The 18,630-nt window shown below is 40.6% G+C and overlaps 2 protein-coding genes across 5 annotated transcripts; one reads left to right on the top strand and one right to left on the bottom strand.

The window, feature by feature from the left end:
• Positions 1-1,867: 1,867 nt before the first annotated feature.
• Positions 1,868-12,034, top strand: LOC147231281 (heterogeneous nuclear ribonucleoprotein D0-like). Of its 4 annotated transcripts, none has more exons than XM_086152573.1 (8): positions 1,873-2,354; positions 3,429-3,597; positions 6,869-7,030; positions 7,135-7,266; positions 7,360-7,459; positions 8,363-8,509; positions 9,809-9,904; positions 10,423-12,034. In XM_086152573.1, the coding sequence occupies exons 1-7, from the start codon at positions 2,188-2,190 to the stop codon at positions 9,874-9,876; spliced, it is 945 nt and encodes a 314-aa protein (XP_086008699.1). In that variant the 5' UTR covers positions 1,873-2,187; the 3' UTR covers positions 9,877-9,904; positions 10,423-12,034. The 4 variants fall into 4 exon arrangements, with proteins under 4 accessions (XP_086008702.1, XP_086008701.1, XP_086008699.1 ...); XM_086152574.1 differs by having other exon boundaries at positions 1,874-2,354; positions 11,476-12,034; XM_086152576.1 differs by lacking the exons at positions 8,363-8,509; positions 9,809-9,904; positions 10,423-12,034 and adding an exon at positions 7,970-8,302 and having other exon boundaries at positions 1,868-2,354.
• On the bottom strand, positions 11,234-16,738 carry LOC147231280 (vesicle-associated membrane protein 8). The gene is made up of 3 exons (XM_086152578.1): positions 16,332-16,738; positions 13,130-13,300; positions 11,234-12,302 (listed from the first exon to the last, which is right to left on the bottom strand). The coding sequence occupies exons 1-3, from the start codon at positions 16,332-16,334 to the stop codon at positions 12,165-12,167; spliced, it is 312 nt and encodes a 103-aa protein (XP_086008704.1). The 5' UTR covers positions 16,335-16,738; the 3' UTR covers positions 11,234-12,164.
• Positions 16,739-18,630: the final 1,892 nt, after the last annotated feature.

Raw genomic sequence — 18,630 nt, 5'->3', positions numbered from 1 at the left:
GACAGAAAATAAAACATCGGAATGATTTTGGTGATTCGCAGAGATTGGTATATTATTCATATAGTATGAATTATTAATCTGATCATTTGTGTTTTCATTCATCCCTGCGCCCCCATTTCCAGTGATCACAATTTGATTTGTTTTGATTAGTTTTGTTGAAATCTTGAGCAATCTATAATGCTTCTTATAAATATCAAGAATGGTTTTCCGGAGACAACAAGATGCATTTCTGAAGATTGTCAAAACAAAGGTTTCTTTTTGATTTAAGATAGAGAAATTATATTTCTTCAAAGTTTAATCAAATAAAAGAAGCGTCTGTGAGATCGGATTCTGATTTTGTCTTAAATTTGCGGAAACTGTTCGTTCATTTTCAAATCTTGATGATTAATTAATTTGTTAATTCATTCATAATCAATATCGTTTATGCTGCTATCAGGGTCGGGGGACTTTCCAAATACCATAGGCCATGTTATTGTTATTATATTATATTGTCAGCATTTGTGAGCAGCAGTATGGCTTCATGCCTAGAAAGAGCACTACAGATGCAATATTTGCTTTGAGAATGCTACTTGAAAAGTACAGAGAAAGCCAGAGGGAGCTGCATTGTGTTTTTGTAGACCTAAAAAAAGCATAGGACAGGGTGCCAAGAGAGGACCTCTGGTATTGTATGAGGAAGTCTGGAGTGGCAGAGAAGTATGTTAAACTGGTGCAGGACATGTATGCTAGCTGTGAGACAGTGGTGCGATGTGCTGTGGGGGTAACAGAGAAGTTCAAGGTGGAGGTGGGACTCCATCAGGGATCAGCTGAGCCCCTTCTTGTTTGCAGTGGTGATAGACAGGCTGACAGATGAGGTTAGACAGGAATCTCCGTGGACCATGATGTTTGCAGATGACATTGTGATCTGTAGTGAGAGCAGATGATAGGTTGAGGAAATGCTCTGGAAAGGAGAGCGATGAAGGTTAGTCACAGCAAGACAGAGTATATGGACGTGAATGAGAGGAACTCGGGTGGAACGCTGGGGCTACAGGGAGTGGAGATCAAGAAGTTGGAGGATTTCAGGTCAACATTTCAGGTCAACAGTCAAGAGCAACGGACAGTGTGGAAAAGAGGTGAAGAGACGGGTTCAAGCAGGTTGGAATGGGTGAAGAAAAGTGTCAGGGGTACTATGTGATAGAAGACTATCGGCTAGAATGAAAGGAAAGGTTGACAAGACAGTGGTTAGACCAGCAATGCTGTATGGCCTAGAAACTGTTGCAATGACCAAAAGACAGGCGGCAGAACCAGAGGTTGCAGAGATGAAGATGCTGAGGTTCTCTTTGGGAGTGACCGGGATGTATAGAATCAGGAATGAGTCTATCAGAGGAACAGCACATATAAGATGTTTTGAAGAAAAGGTCAGAGGAACCAGACTGAGATGGTTCGATCATGTACAGAGGAGGGATAGTGAATATATTGGTAGACTGATGTTAGAATTGGAGCTGCCGGGTAAGGGGTCTCGACAAAGACCAAAGAGAAGATTTATGGATGTATTGAGAGAGTATATGAAGTTAGTTGGTGGGAGAGAGGAGGATACAGAGGATATGGTTAGATGGAGAGGGTTGATTTACTGTGGCGACTCCTGAAAGGAAAAGCCAAAAGGAGAAGACGATTGTATTGTATTGTTAACTTACAAGTCATCAAAGGAACATAAAGACAAATGTTCCTACTTATTTGATGAAAACAGCAAATGTCAAATTGGAATGTTGCGTTAACGTATTCTTCAAAATTCTGAGCGAATTCTTTAAATAAAGCCCCTCTTGAATGTTATTAAATGGTTGAATGTCATCCTCCAACGCGGTAGGGGACGCTAAAGGATGAAACCACTTTTTCGTATTTTCCGTCCAAACGGAAAGTGAGACGACGTACGCGAACGAAGAAGGAAGAGGAAAAGGACTGCGATGAAAACAAATACGACGCGCAGCATCTTTCGCAAACTTTAGCATCTCATAACGCTATAGCATCACGGAAAAGTACTTTTTCATTGACCTTCATACCAACGTTACTATTCCACCTGCTCACGCTAACTAGCTAGCCTGCTCTAACCGTCACCACCAGTTTTAGCCCTTTAGCATAGCATTTTCGTCTCGACGCAGCGTTACTCTTTGAGCCGTTGGCCTCGAAAGTTTACCGCCTGCGAAAAGCCCGAACATGTCGAATGACTGTGAATTCAGCGAAGACACGACCGCCATGAGGATGGAAGAGGACGGCGAGGCGAACAGCGATGACCCGATGTCGGCGGCGGGGGACTGCGGCCTGGTGGGGGGCGAGGCCGAGGGATCCAGGATCGACGCCAGCAAAAACGAGGAGGATGAAGGGTGACATTTTTCGTTGTGTCGGCGTATCTTGGGTGAAAATATTGGTGCTTCGGACACTTTCGTACAGTTATTTAAAGTTGAAATAAAGCACTCAAAGGCATATTTAGCTTAGCATATTACAGTGTAGCATTGTGTTTGTTATGCTAATGGCAGGTGCGGAGCTAAAAAACGTTGAAACGTTGACAGAAACTCAAGCCACGGTAAAATGTACAGTTTTTACATCCGTGGTGTTCTTTTGTTGTCGGAAATTCTATACCGATTCAATCACTCTTTATGTGCTTGCCACACTTTGGCTGTACGTTATGTTATGTTGTTTGTGAGATAAGATTAATTTTATGGATCCCCATATGGGAATTTTTGTTTTGTCACAGCAGCGTAACAGTTAAAGCGTCAATAACTATGAATAAAAATACAAATAGAGACAATTAGATGACAATAATTAAAAATTAAGACATCCACATATAAATATATAGCAGAGAGAACAACAACAAGGATAAGAATTGACAACAAAATGGGAAAAAAAGATAATAAAGGTGAAAATTGACAACCAAAATGATGACATAAAAATACCCAACAACAACATTTTGTTGTCAGACGTTAGCTAGATCTGTGCAGAAAAAGTTGATAGAAAGAGTTAAAAAGCATTTGAGCAAGAGTGAACTAATAAATGAACGACCAATGTTATCTCAATAAAACAGTTAAATAATAAGGACGTGAATAAGAACCATAAGACTGTAAGTAATTGTGAGAATATTTCCACAACCCTCAATAAAAGTATGTCACATCCAAGGCAATGCAGGGAAGGGAAGCCCAGTGGGAAAAATACCGTTTTACACGAGTTCAAATGTATTGAGATTAGCCAGAAATTACCCTGTAGAAGAGGAAAAAAAATGATTCCAACATGAGAAATATGTCTTTCTTAACACCAGAAAGACATCACATGTATATGACATCTTTTTATGTAGATTATGCATTGATTTGTAATGCTGATTGTGAAACTGTTCATGTATGTCATGTGAAACAGAGTGCCCAGTCTTCTGTCTGTAATATCAGGCATGTTGTTTCTGTGGACAGGAAGATGTTTGTGGGGGGGCTCAGCTGGGACACCACCAAGAAAGAGCTGAGAGATTATTTTGCTAAGTTCGGAGAAGTCGTGGACTGCACTTTGAAGCTGGACCCTCTGACTGGACGCTCCAGGGGGTTCGGCTTCGTGCTGTTTGAAGACGCCTCATGTGTCGACAAGGTAATCCTCTGCTCCAATGAATTCTACGAATTCCACTTATTTAAAGATAAGTCTTGTTATCAGACACTACGCCTGAGTGTGGTTGAAAATATTTAGATATTGAAACTTGATATTTGAGCTTATTCCTATTAAGCGTTGAGTGGTATATTTTTTCTTTAAAGGATCAAATCACATATTATTTGCATTAAATGCCACAGGTTTTGTTGTCATATTTCACCAAAATGACAGTTGTTGGAATTTACTTTTGAGCAAAATATTTGAAAAAAATAAAAATAAAGTTCCATATTAAATCAGTAAATGTAAATGATATTTTGAAGGGTAAGTATGTCAATAAACACAATCGGACAGTGTTCCATGGTGTTCTCCATTGGGCCTGGCTTCAAAATATGTGTATTTTCTCACCACGGGTATACAGTCCAATGCAGAGTTTCCACTTTATTATATATCAGTAGAAATAATTGCTGACAGTGGGGAGTTGTTTTTGTAACCTGGTAGCTACTGTTTTTTTTTTTAATGATATGATGTGTATGATACGACATGATGCATCCTAGGTCTATTGCCCCACCAGCTTCTCAGAGGGATGTTAGGTTGAAAAATCAGCTCCCTCCGTGTCTGAATTCTGTTTTGCCAACATTTGATGAAAGTGAGCGGATTTTAATGGACTGTAGGTGGATGTCAAGCCGTCGTGTGATTGGTTGTTCCAGATTGAGACCCCAAGCTCTTACTGGTTGGTGCTTTTCCAGGTGCCTGAAGACGGTGGTGTTTTTAGCTTGAATTTCCTCAGGGTTTTTTTTCAGTGCCAGAAAGGGGTGGAGGTGGGGGCAAGCTGACTTGTTGCACATGTCTTAATTTCAAGGTGTGGGAAAACCTTTTTCTAATATTTAATTGATATTGGTATTTCCTACCACACTATGATGTTTGTTGACTACACTGGTGTAATGTTGCCGGTTAAAAGCTTGAGATAAACCATGTTAACAGTTTCAGCCACAACTGGCACACCTTAATTGTTGAATGTTTAAACCAAGCACTGTCAAATAAAGAGTAAGGCATTTTTATTTTCCTGTTCCATCCCTCGCTCTCGCATCAAATCTCTCACCCCTGCCACCTGTTCAATTGGTATAGAAACAGAAATAGGCGTCTAGTGTTAAATTCCCTGCACAATAATATATCAGGATTTGTAAATACCCCGGTGTAAAGGCCACAGAACACACTGTGTGTACTGTAGGTACAAACAATGTGAAATCTGCTGACTGTTCAGTTGGATCATTCTCCATTACTATGATCATTCAACTGCCTCCACAAAATCCACACTCTAACCCTAATCCAACTTCACATCCTTCCTCTGGCTGCTCTCCCAACCGCCCATGACGCAGAAGACTTTTCACTTAATTCCGAAGTTGAAGAGAAACTCCAAAAAGTTTAAAGGCCCGAGCCCGGTATTTGACTTTTGGACAGGACAAATATCACCCTCAATGGAGGAGGAACAGAACCTTCGTCAGTGTGAGGGCCATTGAGCCTGTGTTAGGGAAGGACAGGCTGATAGACAGCGTGTTTCTAGGTTGAAGTCAGTGATGTCATACGGAGGTTATCAGGCTGTGATGTCACATAACAGAAGACATATCTTTCCAACTACTCCCGCTGGTGATGCATTCATGGGCTTCATAATGTAGGTTACAAAATGTGGTTCATCATCTGGTCAGGGGAGGGTTTTGCAACTGTTTACGAAGGCTGTGCTGTAATATCATCCCCGCAGTATTTATCAAGTTGTGTTTTCCCAACTCTTGGTACTTAAGATGATAACATGAAGCGGAAAAGTAGTAAATCAAAGTAGGAAAACTATGTCCTCCATGACGTGGGATGAATTCTATTAAAAGCTGAAGGTTTAATTTGACATTTTTAAGCTCCTTATCATCCCCCAGTTACAGACATGAGTAAAATGATTTAGCATGTCTGTGACTTTTAAAAATGTGTAATCAGCCCAAGTGAATAAAGTGATGGTAGTTGAAAAGGTAGTTTAATGAATGTTGACGTTAAAGTAATCGTTTTAGTGTTTCAGTGTAGAAAAAAGGCATGTTTTTTTGGCATACTTGAAATCTCGCCTTTTGAAACTCACAAGATCATCACTGAATGAGTCAGCTTTTGAAAAAATAATTCACCCACCCTGGTTTTTGTCAAAGCTCAATATTTATAAAATGAAGTTCATGCTGTCAATGATCATAGCGCCATACCCATCGTGACAGTCATGATAATGATTTTTGTAGCAAAGCAGCAGCGCAGTGTTATCATGACTGAGCCTTGTCACAGATGTTTCATTTCACTCTTAAGAAAATATTTAAATTTCACAAAGTTATTGTTGTAACTATGTTTCACCTCCTTCTGAACTGAAAAAAGTGTTAATTTGGACAAGGAAAGCATCAACACCATCTCGTGGACAGGAAATAGAAATTACAGGTTCCTGGTTTTATTAAGTGTATTTTCTTTGAAGACCGGACGATGATGATGATGAGGAGGACGTGGTTTGGGGAGTTTTTCCCACTTCTCGCTCTTGCTTATTTTTTTTGCTACACACTTAATGCTACAACATATTGGTGAGTTAAACTTGCACACTATGCTACACTTTATCACTAAACTTTATTTAGTGACGGAGTGAACACCGGTCCTTCAAACCGTCCCCAACTGGTCTTTGAATGACTCATCCATTGATGCTCCTGCCATCAGCTACACCATATCCCTGTTATCGGTTGTCCCTTCCCACAGAGAAGGGACTTCTCACTTGGTCACAGTGTCTCACCAACAACATCTTTTCATGGACTCGTCAGTAACACACAGACACACCTCGCTCATGCTTTTCAATAATGTTTGCTGGGCTACCTAGTGGTGGGTGGAATGTGAGACGGTTTTTAAATGCCACTTAGTGAAAAGGGGCGGCCACAATGGTGTCAAGCACTGATCCTGTTCGCCCATAAATCAGATCTTGGCCAGTATCAGAAAGCAAAAAAATCGACTCAGTGACAGCTCCTATCTCGGAAAGTTGATGCACTTGTAAGTCAAGGTTCTGCTGTACTTCTGTTGTTTTTCTGTTGGATGGCAACTAGAGTATACAGTGGAAAATGTCCAAGAGGCATCTTTAGAGATTGAATGTCATGTGGATTATTGTGTTCTGTTACACACTCGGTCCTGTCACAGATTCATCAGTTAGTGTATCTTGTTTCAGTCTGTGACATTCTTATCATTTTACACAGTCATTTAATTAGAGGTGTTCTTTTGAAAGGTCGCTGCACAGAAGGAACACAAGCTCAATGGGAAGGTCATCGACCCAAAGAAAGCTAAGGCCATGAAGAGCAAGGAGCCTGTGAAGAAGATCTTCGTTGGTGGCCTCTCACCAGACACCCCCGAGGAAAAAGTCAGAGAGTATTTCGGTGCCTTCGGAGAGGTTTGTTCCTTCGGCCACTACTCCTTTTCCCACTGCCTCTCAGACAAAGTCGGCAAATGTCGCTAATCAAAAAACGCTCAACGCATTGCTGTGTCGGGTAACAGCTGGAGTCGATCGAACTCCCGATGGAGAACAAAACGAACAAGAGGCGGGGCTTCTGCTTCATCACCTACAAAGAGGAGGAGCCGGTGAAGACCATCATGGAAAAGAAGTACCACAATGTCGGCCTGAGCAAGGTGCAGGATCTATCCCTCTTGTGTGTGTATGAATGCGCGCGTTTGTGCATGCGCGTGCATGTGTTTACATGAAGGAGCTGTGGTGTCTTTCAGTGTGAGGTGAAGGTGGCCATGTCCAAGGAGCAGTATCAGCAGCAGCAGTATTGGGGCGGCAGAGGTGGATACTCACTCAGGTCCCGAGGACGGGGTGGAGGTCAGTGTGCGTGTGTGACCTCTGAACCACAGAGCATGCTACAAGCGGACAGATACTTGGTTCCCCATGCATCCTTGAAAACACCGGATCAGTCACATGAAGAATGAGAGCAAAAAAACGGGAAGAAAATCATGTTTTTATTCTGAAAACGTTTTAATGATTCGCCCCTAAAGATCAAACTGCAAAGTTTAAGTCAGGAAAAATTGAAACACACCTTAATTTGTTGGTGATTTTCCTGGCAGTCAACAAAAATGACTTGGAAATCAAGGTTAAAGGATGTAAAAATAAGCAAGAAATAACTTTTATACTAAAATATAAACAAACGATGGAGGTATCCTGAATACCCTTCAGATATGGATTAAAAAAAAAAATTGAAGAAATTTATTAGGGGAAAAAAGCTAAAATGAAAGAGAGAACGTGTTGAAAGACAAACAAATGAATGTCTCATAATAGCTGGATTGTTTCCAGAAAAGTCCTGGAAAACCCATGCCTCTGCATTTCCCACTCCAGCCAGCAGGAGGCTGCACAACGTGGACACACAGAACGTGCCTCTTGGTGAATTTACTCGGACCTGTTAGACAGCTGGTTCGGAACGTCCGATCTTCAAGGCAATTTTTTTTTTTTTTAATTGATCGGCAAGAGACTGTTAATGAGACCTTGTGGATTTACAATGTAATAACAACCATAGCATCATAACATAACAACAATACCATAGCATCCATTGGAGCAGGAGATAAACACTTTATTTAACTGAAACACAAATGTACTTTTTTTCAAAACCAGTTCTCTCAAAATAGTTTTGGTCGTTGTTTTGGAACAACAACAATGATCATTGTTTTTCACCCCATTGTAAACCCATCAGAATTTCTAAAGTATTGAATCTGATTTTTGACTCGGTTGCAGGTCCCAGTCAGAACTGGAACCAGGGTTACAGCAACTACTGGAATCAAGGCTATGGGAATTACGGCTATGGTAACCAAGGATATGGGGGATACGGCGGCTACGATTACTCTGGTTACAACAACTACTACGGATACGGTGGCGACAGCAGTAAGTCAACCAACCCCCCGTCCGTGCATTTGGTGCCAGGCACCACAGTACATCTCATTCTGCTGCCTTTTGTTATTGTTTGTTTATTTTATGATTTTTATAAAAAAAATTTGTTTGTTTGTTTTTGTTCTTTTGCACGCCTTGGCTTTCAACGCAGATTTCTGTTCATTTTTTTGTAAAGTCAGAGAAAGTGGGGGACGTTAAGACACACCATCAGTGTCATCCTCAAGGTTGTCGTTTTCACATGGCATCATGTCCTCATGGGAGCGCCCCCTGGTGGCCCAAACAATGCTGTGTTCTGCCGCTCCTCCACATGAATATATTAATAATCAGCTACAGCAGGAGCTGTGTTGAGGCAGATCTTCTAAATGTGAGACGTGGACCGGAGACAGACGGACCTTGTTTGAAACCTGACATTTTACGGTACAGCTTAATGCATTTTGAATTTTTTTTTTTTTTTTTTTTTTTTTTTTTTTTTTTTATCGTGTGATTTCACATAATTTTTTCAAGTCCCTCATTTATACGGGACCTGAACTTGTTTTTGCTGAAGGTAGAGACAGGCACATCATTGGCTCGCGCTCGGTCAGTGACCCTGGTCCTGTGTTTTGGTTGGCGGCCGCCACCATATCCACAGACCACTATCATTTTCCTTGTGAGTGGAACGAAAAAAAACAGCCAGTCGTTTCAAAGACGATCCCAGGCGAGTTTTTGAAGACACTCCCCCCCAGCGGGAAGCCAAAAGAGATGTTTTTGATTAAAGCTGATAAAAGTCAGGGACAGTCTGGACTGAAGACTGTAAGGAGACTGTTGGATGAACAGCAGAATGCCATAAGGAAACAAAGCGGATTTATCTGTCACATCGAAGTTTACGGCGAGAGCTCCGAAGAACCTGGAACCCCTTCACTGGCTGCTTCCCGCACTTCAGAGGTCTTTGGTCTCAAGTCAATATTAGTTGCGATTCTGTTGATTCAAGGGGCGTCAAAATTCCTCACCACGTGATCAACAACCTCCCAACCCTGGCTGGGTGTCGTTTCTCATGCCACAAGATCTGGCTCAAGCCATAAACCGACCACCTGTTCCTCGAGTGGTCACAGTTTTCAATCCCCGATCATCGCGGTTCTCCGATCCGCGATTTTCGCAATCTTTTCCCCCATGTGTCGGATCATCATCATTGCGGGAGGTATTCTGGAGGCGCATGTGCCGCTCCACTGCCCCGGCACTTTCCTCCTTCCAGTCAGCACCACTTGCCTCTGATATAACACCCGAACGATTATGATTATTTCTTTGCGGCTCTTGCAGATCAACCCGCTGGCTACGGCAAGTCGCCACGGCGCGGCGGTCACACCAACAGTTACAAGCCGTATTAACCCCCCCGGGGAAAAAACCCTCACGTAGGTATGTAAAAACCAAGAAACAGCACTTCCTGTGTTTTGTTTAAAAAAAAAACAACAAAAAAAAAACAATTAGCTAAAAAAGTTTTGACTTTGCTGTTTGATAACATTTATGTGTAATTTTCCTCTTATACATTTTCTTTTTCTCAGCACCCAACAAGTGCTTTACAGTAGTGGTAACATAGAGGCTACATCAGTTAACAGCCGGCCTTCTGCTGCCTTGTTTTGCACTTTTTTTTTCTTTTCCTTTTTTTTTCTTTTTCTTTATCTTTTTTTGTGTGTTGTTTTTTTTTTGTTTTTCTTTTTTTAACTGTAGTGTTAACAGGTAAACTACAGTAAGAGAGCGAGAGAGCGAGAGAGAGAGAGAGAGCGAGAGAGAGAGCGAGAGCGAACGAGAGAAATAAAAAAAAGAAATGGATGCCAAAAGTTAAAAGGATGTGCAAGGAAAAGAAAAAAAAAAGAAAAACAGGAAAGGAAGTATGTTGTCTCCTAACTCTGACATACCTTGTTTGTACCTGCCAGCGGAGCTTCCTTGCAGGCCATGAGCTGACTCCCAGATACTCTCAGGGCCCGCTCAATGCGGACCGGGTACGAGAAGCATACGCTCTCGAATGCTGCCATTTGGTATGGTCTTACAACATCCTGTATCAGCATTTCTAAACTAAACAGTATGGGACACGTCCAGCTTTGTCATCTTTCTTTCCATTGACTTATTTATTTCTGTTCTGTTAAGTTCTGGCTTTTCACGACTGTATTGTAATGTAATGTAATGCCAATTTTAAAGATTACAACCTGTAATTTTGTCATTTTTTCCAGGCCCTTACTCCCCCACAAGTAACGATTTGACTTTTTAATTATAACGTATCTGTTTTCCAAAGGACACAGCTTTCTCTGGACTTTCCAGTTCCTATTGTTAATATATCCACATATATCTATACATATTTTTATACCCATACATCTAAATGCATTTCTAATCTTAATCTAAAATGCTTGTTTTTTTCTTTATTTAGCTGTCGTTAGCCACAAGCTAAAAGCTGGTTCGTATTTGGACGCAACAGTGTTTGTTGGGGGATAAAGTGCTTTAATTTTGTGTACTTCTGTTTTGTGTTACTGACAGCGACGGAAAAGACTTCTCCTTTTTCTTATTTTTCTTAATTTTTATTTATTCATTTTTTTCCCTGTAACGTATTTTCCCTCTTAACCTAAAAGTGTTTCCAGAAAGGAAAAAAAAATCATAAAATATTGCATGGAGTGTTTTCTATAACGTGCATTTTTTTTTTAAATTAATTTTGTTTATCAATTAAAAAGGTTTCTTCTATTTAAATATATTGACGTCTTTATTTTTTTTCACTTCAGGATTTCTAGAAATGGACATTTAATTGTAACTGAAATAAAATGTTTAAATTGTTTTTTTGTTTTTTTCCCGCATAATTTTTTTTTTTGTACATTTTGACATTTTAGACATGGGGATTCCTGTTTTCTTAAAAATCATTTCTTCTGATTTTTAAATATTTAAATATATATCATCGCCGGCCTTCATCTAGGGCTGATTCGTGTCCCATTTATTCTCCGCAGGTCTCAGAGCGAGCGCGTTCAGCTGGCCGAGCCGCAGCCGCCATGATGATGTAGTGAACTAACTGAGGAGCGCTATGAGCCCACACCTCCTCCACCTTACCGGATCATTTGTTGGGAATTTTTCCTCTTCTTATTTTCTACTTAATTCTCCCTTAAATTTTCGTTTTTTTTTTTCTCCCTTGGGGGATTTTTTTTTTTTTTTTTTTTTGCATTAAATTAGTAAAAAGCAAAAAAAAGAACATTTTAGCTGTTTTTTTTTTTCCCTCTCAACGCTTCTCATCCCTTTTCATTTTTTTGTAATTAATGTCAAAATGCTGTTTTTTTTCTTGTTTTGTTTTTTGTTTTGGTGAGTCGCTCCACTTGCTTTATTATTACACATGAGATGTGTAGATTGGCTGGTTGATGGACTGGCAGATGACATATATACATTACTGTGGTAGCAAACTGCGTTGTCCTCGTCATATAAAACATATTACAGAGTTTGACCGTCATTAACGTATTTACGTGTGTTGAGCGTTCAAAGGAAACGTGACAAAATAAACACTTGTTTGGATGTGTGGATGTCTGGGGTTGTGTCTTCGTGGCTGGAGTGTTTTCAACACCTGTTTCGGTGAGTCGATCGATTGCCGCGGCTGTTTTTTTTTTTTTTTTTTACTGTCACTATTAGGCGGGGAACCTCCTCTGCTTGTCTAGATGAAGCCGGCGGTGTAGAGGATAATGAGGATGAGAGCAATGAGCACGATCACGGCGATGATTATGATCATCTTGATGTTTTTCCACCAGTACTTTCTGGCCACCCGCGTGGAGGTCCGCTGGAAGGAGTCGGCCTGAGAACAGAGTGCCGGCACACATGGTACAGCTTAAAAGGTTATTCTAAATACAAGGGGGAGAGGCATAAATAACCCAAATAATGCTAAGGAAAGGACGTTAATGCTTGCCCAAAGTGTTTATTGGTGGGATGTTGTAGGACCACAGATACCTTAGCGTGCAATCCACAAGTGTAAGCCAGTAGATTGTTCAATATGAGTGTGTGTGAGATAAGAATTGGTCAGGGGGCGGATCGATTAGTTATTGATTGGTTGTGTCCTAACGGTAAGAACCCGCCTCCTTCACTCCTGGAATTTCCTGTTTTGATGTCATGACCCAGTCATTTTTGACTGCAATATTTACTTACTTATTTATTTTTATTGTACTTTTATAATCCCTTGTGGGAAATTCTTCATTTGTTGTTCTCCCAGTTACAGTTCGAAGGTAAAAATTTACAGAAGATCTAGGGTGTTTTTGTTTTTTGTTTTTTTTTTCCCGCCGGAAGGCTTCCTGCTTTGCAGTTTTCTTGTCTAAAGCAGAGCAGCTGCTGTGGCTATCCAGCCCTCAATGCTTCCAAGTGGAGAAACAAAAATAGAAGAGAGCTAGAGATTTCATACAAAAGGAGAAGATAAGTTTGGATAAATGTCCTCTTGACTTTCCAAACTGAAGATGGTGATTTTTACATCTATTTTAAATGGAAGTCTTAAAAAGGAAGGTGACAAATGCCTTGTAGAACCGACAGTCAGTCTTTCTTTGCTTTTTGGATTTATAAAAGGTCGACCTTATTCGCAATACGTCAAATCTAAGTTCATGTTCATTGTGAAGGGAAAAGAAACAAGCTTCTCACCGACGCCTGCAGATGATCTGTTTTCCCAATCAGGTCGTCCAGCCGATCCCCGCGCTCTAGCACTTTGTCGATGTTGTCCTTGAGGATGACCTTGACCTCGTTGACCTGGCCCTGCACGTGCTCGAGCTTGGTGGGCGAGGCGGACGTGGCCGGTTGGAAGCTGGGGTCGGCCTGCAAACCAGAAAGGGGATGGAGGTCGAGGTGAGGAACAAGGGTCATCTTGTTAGGGGTTTCCATCGAAAAATTTAAACGTTAGATGAAAAACTTTTCAGAGAAAAAGCAAAACATTGAGTTGTCACGCAATATTAGCACGTAAGCAATAAGCAAACATGCGAACACAAACTAGATTAAAATCTATTCTCAAAACGTGACTGCTGATGTGATGCTGAAGGGTTGAGGTTATTCGCTATCGTTATGCAAACAAACGGAGGGGGAAAAAAAGCCCTCAAGATATACCCTTTACAGAATTCCATTAATTGTTGTGGGGACCATATCTTAAAAATAGAGACAAAAGAATAACTCAGTTAAAACTCAACTGAAAAATGAAATTATGTTTTAAAGTGTTGTCATATTAGAATATGACAATATATCATGGGGAGAACAAGTATTTGATACACTGCTGATTTTTCAGCTTTTCCCTCCTACAAAGAATGCAGAGGTCTATGATTTTTATCATCAGTATTCTTCAACTGTGAGTAATGGAATCCAAAACAAATATCCAGAAAATCATATCGTATGAATTAAAAGTCATTAATTTGCTTTTTATGGAATGACATAAGCATTTGATCACCTACCAACCAGTAAAAAGCCCTCCTATTCTCCACTCATTACCTGTATTAACTGCACCAGTTTGAGCTCCTTATCTGTATAAAAGACACCTCTTCGCACACTCAATCAAACTCCAACCCCTCCACAATGGTCAAGACCAGAGAGCTGTGTAAGGACATCAGGGATAAAATTGTAGACCTGCTCAAGGCTGGGATGGGCTACAGGACAAGCAGTGTGGTGAGAAGGCAACAATTGTTAGAAAACGGAAGAAGTTCAAGATGACGGTCGATCTTCCTCGGTCGTAGGTTCCATGCAAGATTTCACCTCGCAGGGCATCAATGATCATGAGGAAGGTGAGGGATCAACCCAGAACCACACGGCTGGACCTGGTCAATGACCTGAAGAGAGCTGGACCATGAGGAACACACTGCGATGTCATGAATTAAACACAGCCGTGTTTGGAAGGAGGAGGATGGGTACAACCCCAAGAACACTATCCCAACCATAAAGCATTGAGGTGGAAACATCAGTATTCGGGGATGCTTTTCTGCAAAGGGAACAGGACGACTGCATCGTACTTAGGGGAGGACGGATGGGGCCATATATCGCAAGTGAGAGCCATAAAGATGGGTCATGGCCGGGTTTTCTAGGATGACAACGACCCGAAACACACTAAGGAGAGGCTCCGCAAGAAGCATCTCAAGGACCTGGAGTGGCCTAGCCAGTCTCCAGACCTGAACCCAATAAAGATTCTTTGGAGGGAGCTGAAAGTCCATATTGCCCAGCGACTGCCCCGAAACCTGAAGGATCTGGAGAAGATCTGGAAGGAGAAGTGGGTCAAAATCCCTGCTGCAGTGTCTGCAAACTTGGTCAGGAACTACAGGAAACGTCTGATCTCTTTAATTGCGAACTAAGGTTTCTGTACCAAATATTAAGGTCTGTTTTTCTGATGCATCATTATGTCATGCAATTAAATGCAAATCAATTACTTAAAAACCATTCAATGTGTTTTTTCCTGGATTTTTGTTTTAGGTTCCGTCACTCACAGAGTCCCTACGATAAAAATTACAGACCTCTACATGTTTTGTAATTGGGAAAAGCTGAAAAATCAACAGTGTATCTAATACGTGCTATCCTCACTGTATATTATAATACTTGAAAAAGATTAAACATTTTGGTAATATATTGGCAACTGTAACAAATGTTGAATTCAAATAGAATCAAGACTGATCACAAAAACAAAAGTATGAACTTTTATGAGTTTAATGTTTAAAGGACTTAAAGGCCTGTTTTTATTAGAAAAGATTAAAAATTGACAGATATATATATATATTATATAACAAGATAGTCATGATAATGCAAGAAAACATTCATTTTACAATTGACTTTAGAGGCAAGTTATTTATTCTTAGAACAAATTACAACAGAATAATGTGGTATTCTTCATTGCAACATCAGTTTTGTAAAGTCGCAAGGTTGAGTGTCAAAAGCGGTTGTTTAAGAGGGATAACTGCCGCTTAGTGGCGGGATTGAGCCGGGGCTCCCTGGCGAAGCTGGGTTTTATTGTCAGCCCCAGAGAGAGCAGCGGCTGGATGGTTTCAAAGTCCTGAGACTGATAAAAAAAAATGATGGCAGTGAATATTCTATCCTGGCCGAGGGAAGAAGCGCAAGCGATTTATTTGGCCGGAGGTCGGACCTTTAATCTGGGAGGCGTTCGCTGGCCTACCGTTTCTCAGGAGAATCCCTTTCACGTTTCCTGCTTATTTGTTTTTATCATTCCTTTTTAAAAAAATGCAACTATGAGGCCACAGTTGGAGGAGTTTCAGAAATTCCTCAGGGTCAGAGGTCACTGTCATCCCATAATCCCGGGAAACAGCCAGCAACGAGAAACAACAGTAATAAAAATATAAAATCAGTTTTATTGCAGTTTTTTGGAAATAAATGCAATTTCTCAAGCTGGTACTCAATGCCAGCTAAAATACCAAAAGCCATCACTTTATTTTCAAGGTGATTTCTGACATTTTTTTCTATCAATCCAATGCAGATACCTATTTTTTGTAGTGCATTCATAAATTGTTTTCTAAACAATATTTTCTGACAATTATTCCTTGTGTTTTTTCTGATAACCCTCAATGACTCACTTTTCAGTTTTTCTGAGAAATTTTCTGAGGACATTTGATACACATTCAAATTATTTTTTATACCGGTAATTACTTTTTAATGAAGAAGTTCAGGCCATTTTGTTTATCCAAACTATCGAGGCACAATGCAGAACACACAAAAAAGCAACTCTCACTTCCCATATTGGTCTTAACAGGAAACATTGAGTTATTTTATGACCGCCACAAGAAAAAACCTACTTTATTAACTTGTGACAAAAAGTATCAACAGTCAACAGTCAACAGTTTCGTTTTAAGAGGAAGAGACAACTCACCATCGCAGCGGCTGTATTTTGTGCGGCTGCCAGCAGACGAATCGGCCGAAGAATGCGCAACCAACGGCGAAATAAACAAATGGGCGTCTCTGGTGAGTTACAGAGCAAAATGTCTGCCGAGAAGTGAAGTTGCTCCGTTACTGATTAACCACCTAAGGCTCCTGAACGCATCAGGAGCTGCCAGGCTCACCACTCACTTCCTGGCCCCTACCCTGCAGAAAATCAGACATACGTGTACGTGTGTGTGTGTGTGTGTGTGTGTCGGCCGAGCTGCCAGTTCTGACGGCAGGGGTCAAAGGCCGCCTCAGGCTCACAGGCTGTAAAATCAGGGTGAAGCTGCAAGTTGCTTCCACTTCCTGTTTCATCAGTGATTGGAAGCCGAGAAACTGTTTGCGCATGTTGGTACAAGATCCTGTCGAAGTCCGTCCTGATCCTCGGCGAAGGAATTAACCGTTTCTTTTCTCGACACTCTGCTTCAGATGGATTTTCAAGTTGAATGCAAAACAGGAAGCATCTGACTTTTCACTATATAATCTTTTTCTGTTCTGCTTTTCAAGTTTTATTTTCCTGAATTTTTCTGTTGCATCACGACCTCCAGAGTGTAGAAACAGTGCTTGTCACGAGGGAAGTGAAAAGCAGGAAGTCCTGCCTGCAGTTTAACCTCCTGGGTCCTACTTTCAAATCACACATTGACCACAGAAGTAGATATCAGTGACACCACCGAAGTGAAGAGGTCACATTTCTAAAAGAGTAAAAGCCACCAGAACCGCTTGGCTCTTGATCAGTAAAATGGAAGACATCGTAACGTTCCTTATTCACGTCGTTTTACTGTTATGGGCTGGAACAGTCATAATGAGAGATGGTATTATTCGGTAATAAACATGAACTTTATGCTGCTGCAGCTCGTTCAAACACTGCAACACTCTCACACACACGAGTACAAAAATAAAACTGAGGAGTAGTTCAGAAATTTGGTCTTTGCATTATTTACAAGGAAAGATAGACATGAAAGCAAATAACATCACTGAAATTTTAAATCTCCTTGAATTACTTGTTAATATTACAACAACAAAAAAAAAAATCAGTTCACTTTTTGAAAACTAAATGATTATGAAAATGATACTGATAATAGGTGACGTTATGGCGCAGGGGACCCTGGTTCGATTCCGACAAAGGGACCGTTTGTGTTGTCTGCATGTTCTCCCCGTGTCTATGTGGGTTTCCTTCCATCCCCTCCCAACATGCAGGTTAATTGGAAAAATTGGTGAAAAATTGCCCAGAATGAATGAATGATTATTTGTCTGTTTATCTGACCCTGCGATTGACTGGCGACTAGTCCTGGGTGTACCCGATCACAACAGCATCGGGTGTTGGGATAGGCTACAGCATCCCCTGCGACCTTGAGTGCAGGATACGCAGCAGAAAATGGATGGATGGATATTGATAAGTCCAAAAAAATGCAAAATAAGATAAAAAAATAACAAAAGTGGTTAATTCTCCAAAATGCTTTCAATATGTTATGTTAATTTCAAAGCTTAAAGGAAAAAATGTGTTCATTTCCTCCTCGCAGTATTACAATAATAATTATAATCATACCGACAATTAGGATTATTATAAATTATTATTACTCTTCCCTTGTTGATGCGGGCTGTCGTGCTGCTGCTCTGCCTGCAGAGGGCGAAAACCCACTGCTTGTCTGTCAACATCTTCATTATGATCGTCCCCATCGGCCAAGTCAGCTGAATATCGTGCGTGTGTGTGCGTGCGTGTGTGCATGTGTCTTTTTAACCCCTAAGAGTCGGATCAGTCGAAGTTCATCCACTTAAGTACAGATTGATAAGTTTGATAGCTGATTGATAACTGCCACTAGGGGGCGCTAAAGCCCGTCTCCATGCAGACCAAGACAAGTTCAAGTGAAGTGTGGAGGCCCAAGACTGCTTAATAATAAGGTGAAAAACAGCCTTTCTCAGATGAATAACAATTAATAAAAAATAATAATTGGGTTAAAAGCTGAAATCAAACGGTGAGAAAATGAAAGATTTACTGTAAGATCAGGTTCTCACATGCTTTTATTGTGAAATCCCATCTTTTTACTTTCCATATGAAGTCTTTTTTTTTTTTTAGTACTCTTAAAAAAAGAAGACAAATTTTCAATCAGGACTCTTCTCTCTTTTACAGTAATTGAATTTGGATGTGGGGCAATTATTCATCATTTAAGGTTATTTGCATTAATTTGAAATATTAATGGCGTCTGCGGGGCTGATTGAGAGGAGATGAGGATTTTGGTCGCAGAGGAGCT

Source organism: Fistularia commersonii, chromosome 9, assembly GCF_037954325.1.
Source record: "Fistularia commersonii isolate RoL2024-O1a breed Wild chromosome 9, RoL_Fcom_v1.0, whole genome shotgun sequence".
Taxonomy (NCBI): domain Eukaryota; kingdom Metazoa; phylum Chordata; class Actinopteri; order Syngnathiformes; family Fistulariidae; genus Fistularia; species Fistularia commersonii.
Note: the sequence above shows the minus strand (reverse complement) of the source record. Positions and strands in the feature narration are given on the sequence as shown.

Excerpts from the sequence above, each read along its gene's own strand:
- LOC147231280 (XM_086152578.1), bottom strand. Across the intron at positions 12,303-13,129 it reads CAGATCATCTGCAGGCGTCG|GCCGACTCCTTCCAGCGGAC; the intron begins GTGAGAAGCTTG and ends CTCTGTTCTCAG.
- LOC147231281 (XM_086152573.1), top strand. The coding sequence starts at position 2,188 with ATGTCGAATGACTGTGAATTCAGCGAAGACACGACCGCCATGAGGATG. Across the intron at positions 7,267-7,359 it reads ACAATGTCGGCCTGAGCAAG|TGTGAGGTGAAGGTGGCCAT; the intron begins GTGCAGGATCTA and ends GGTGTCTTTCAG. Across the intron at positions 8,510-9,808 it reads CGGATACGGTGGCGACAGCA|ATCAACCCGCTGGCTACGGC; the intron begins GTAAGTCAACCA and ends CGGCTCTTGCAG.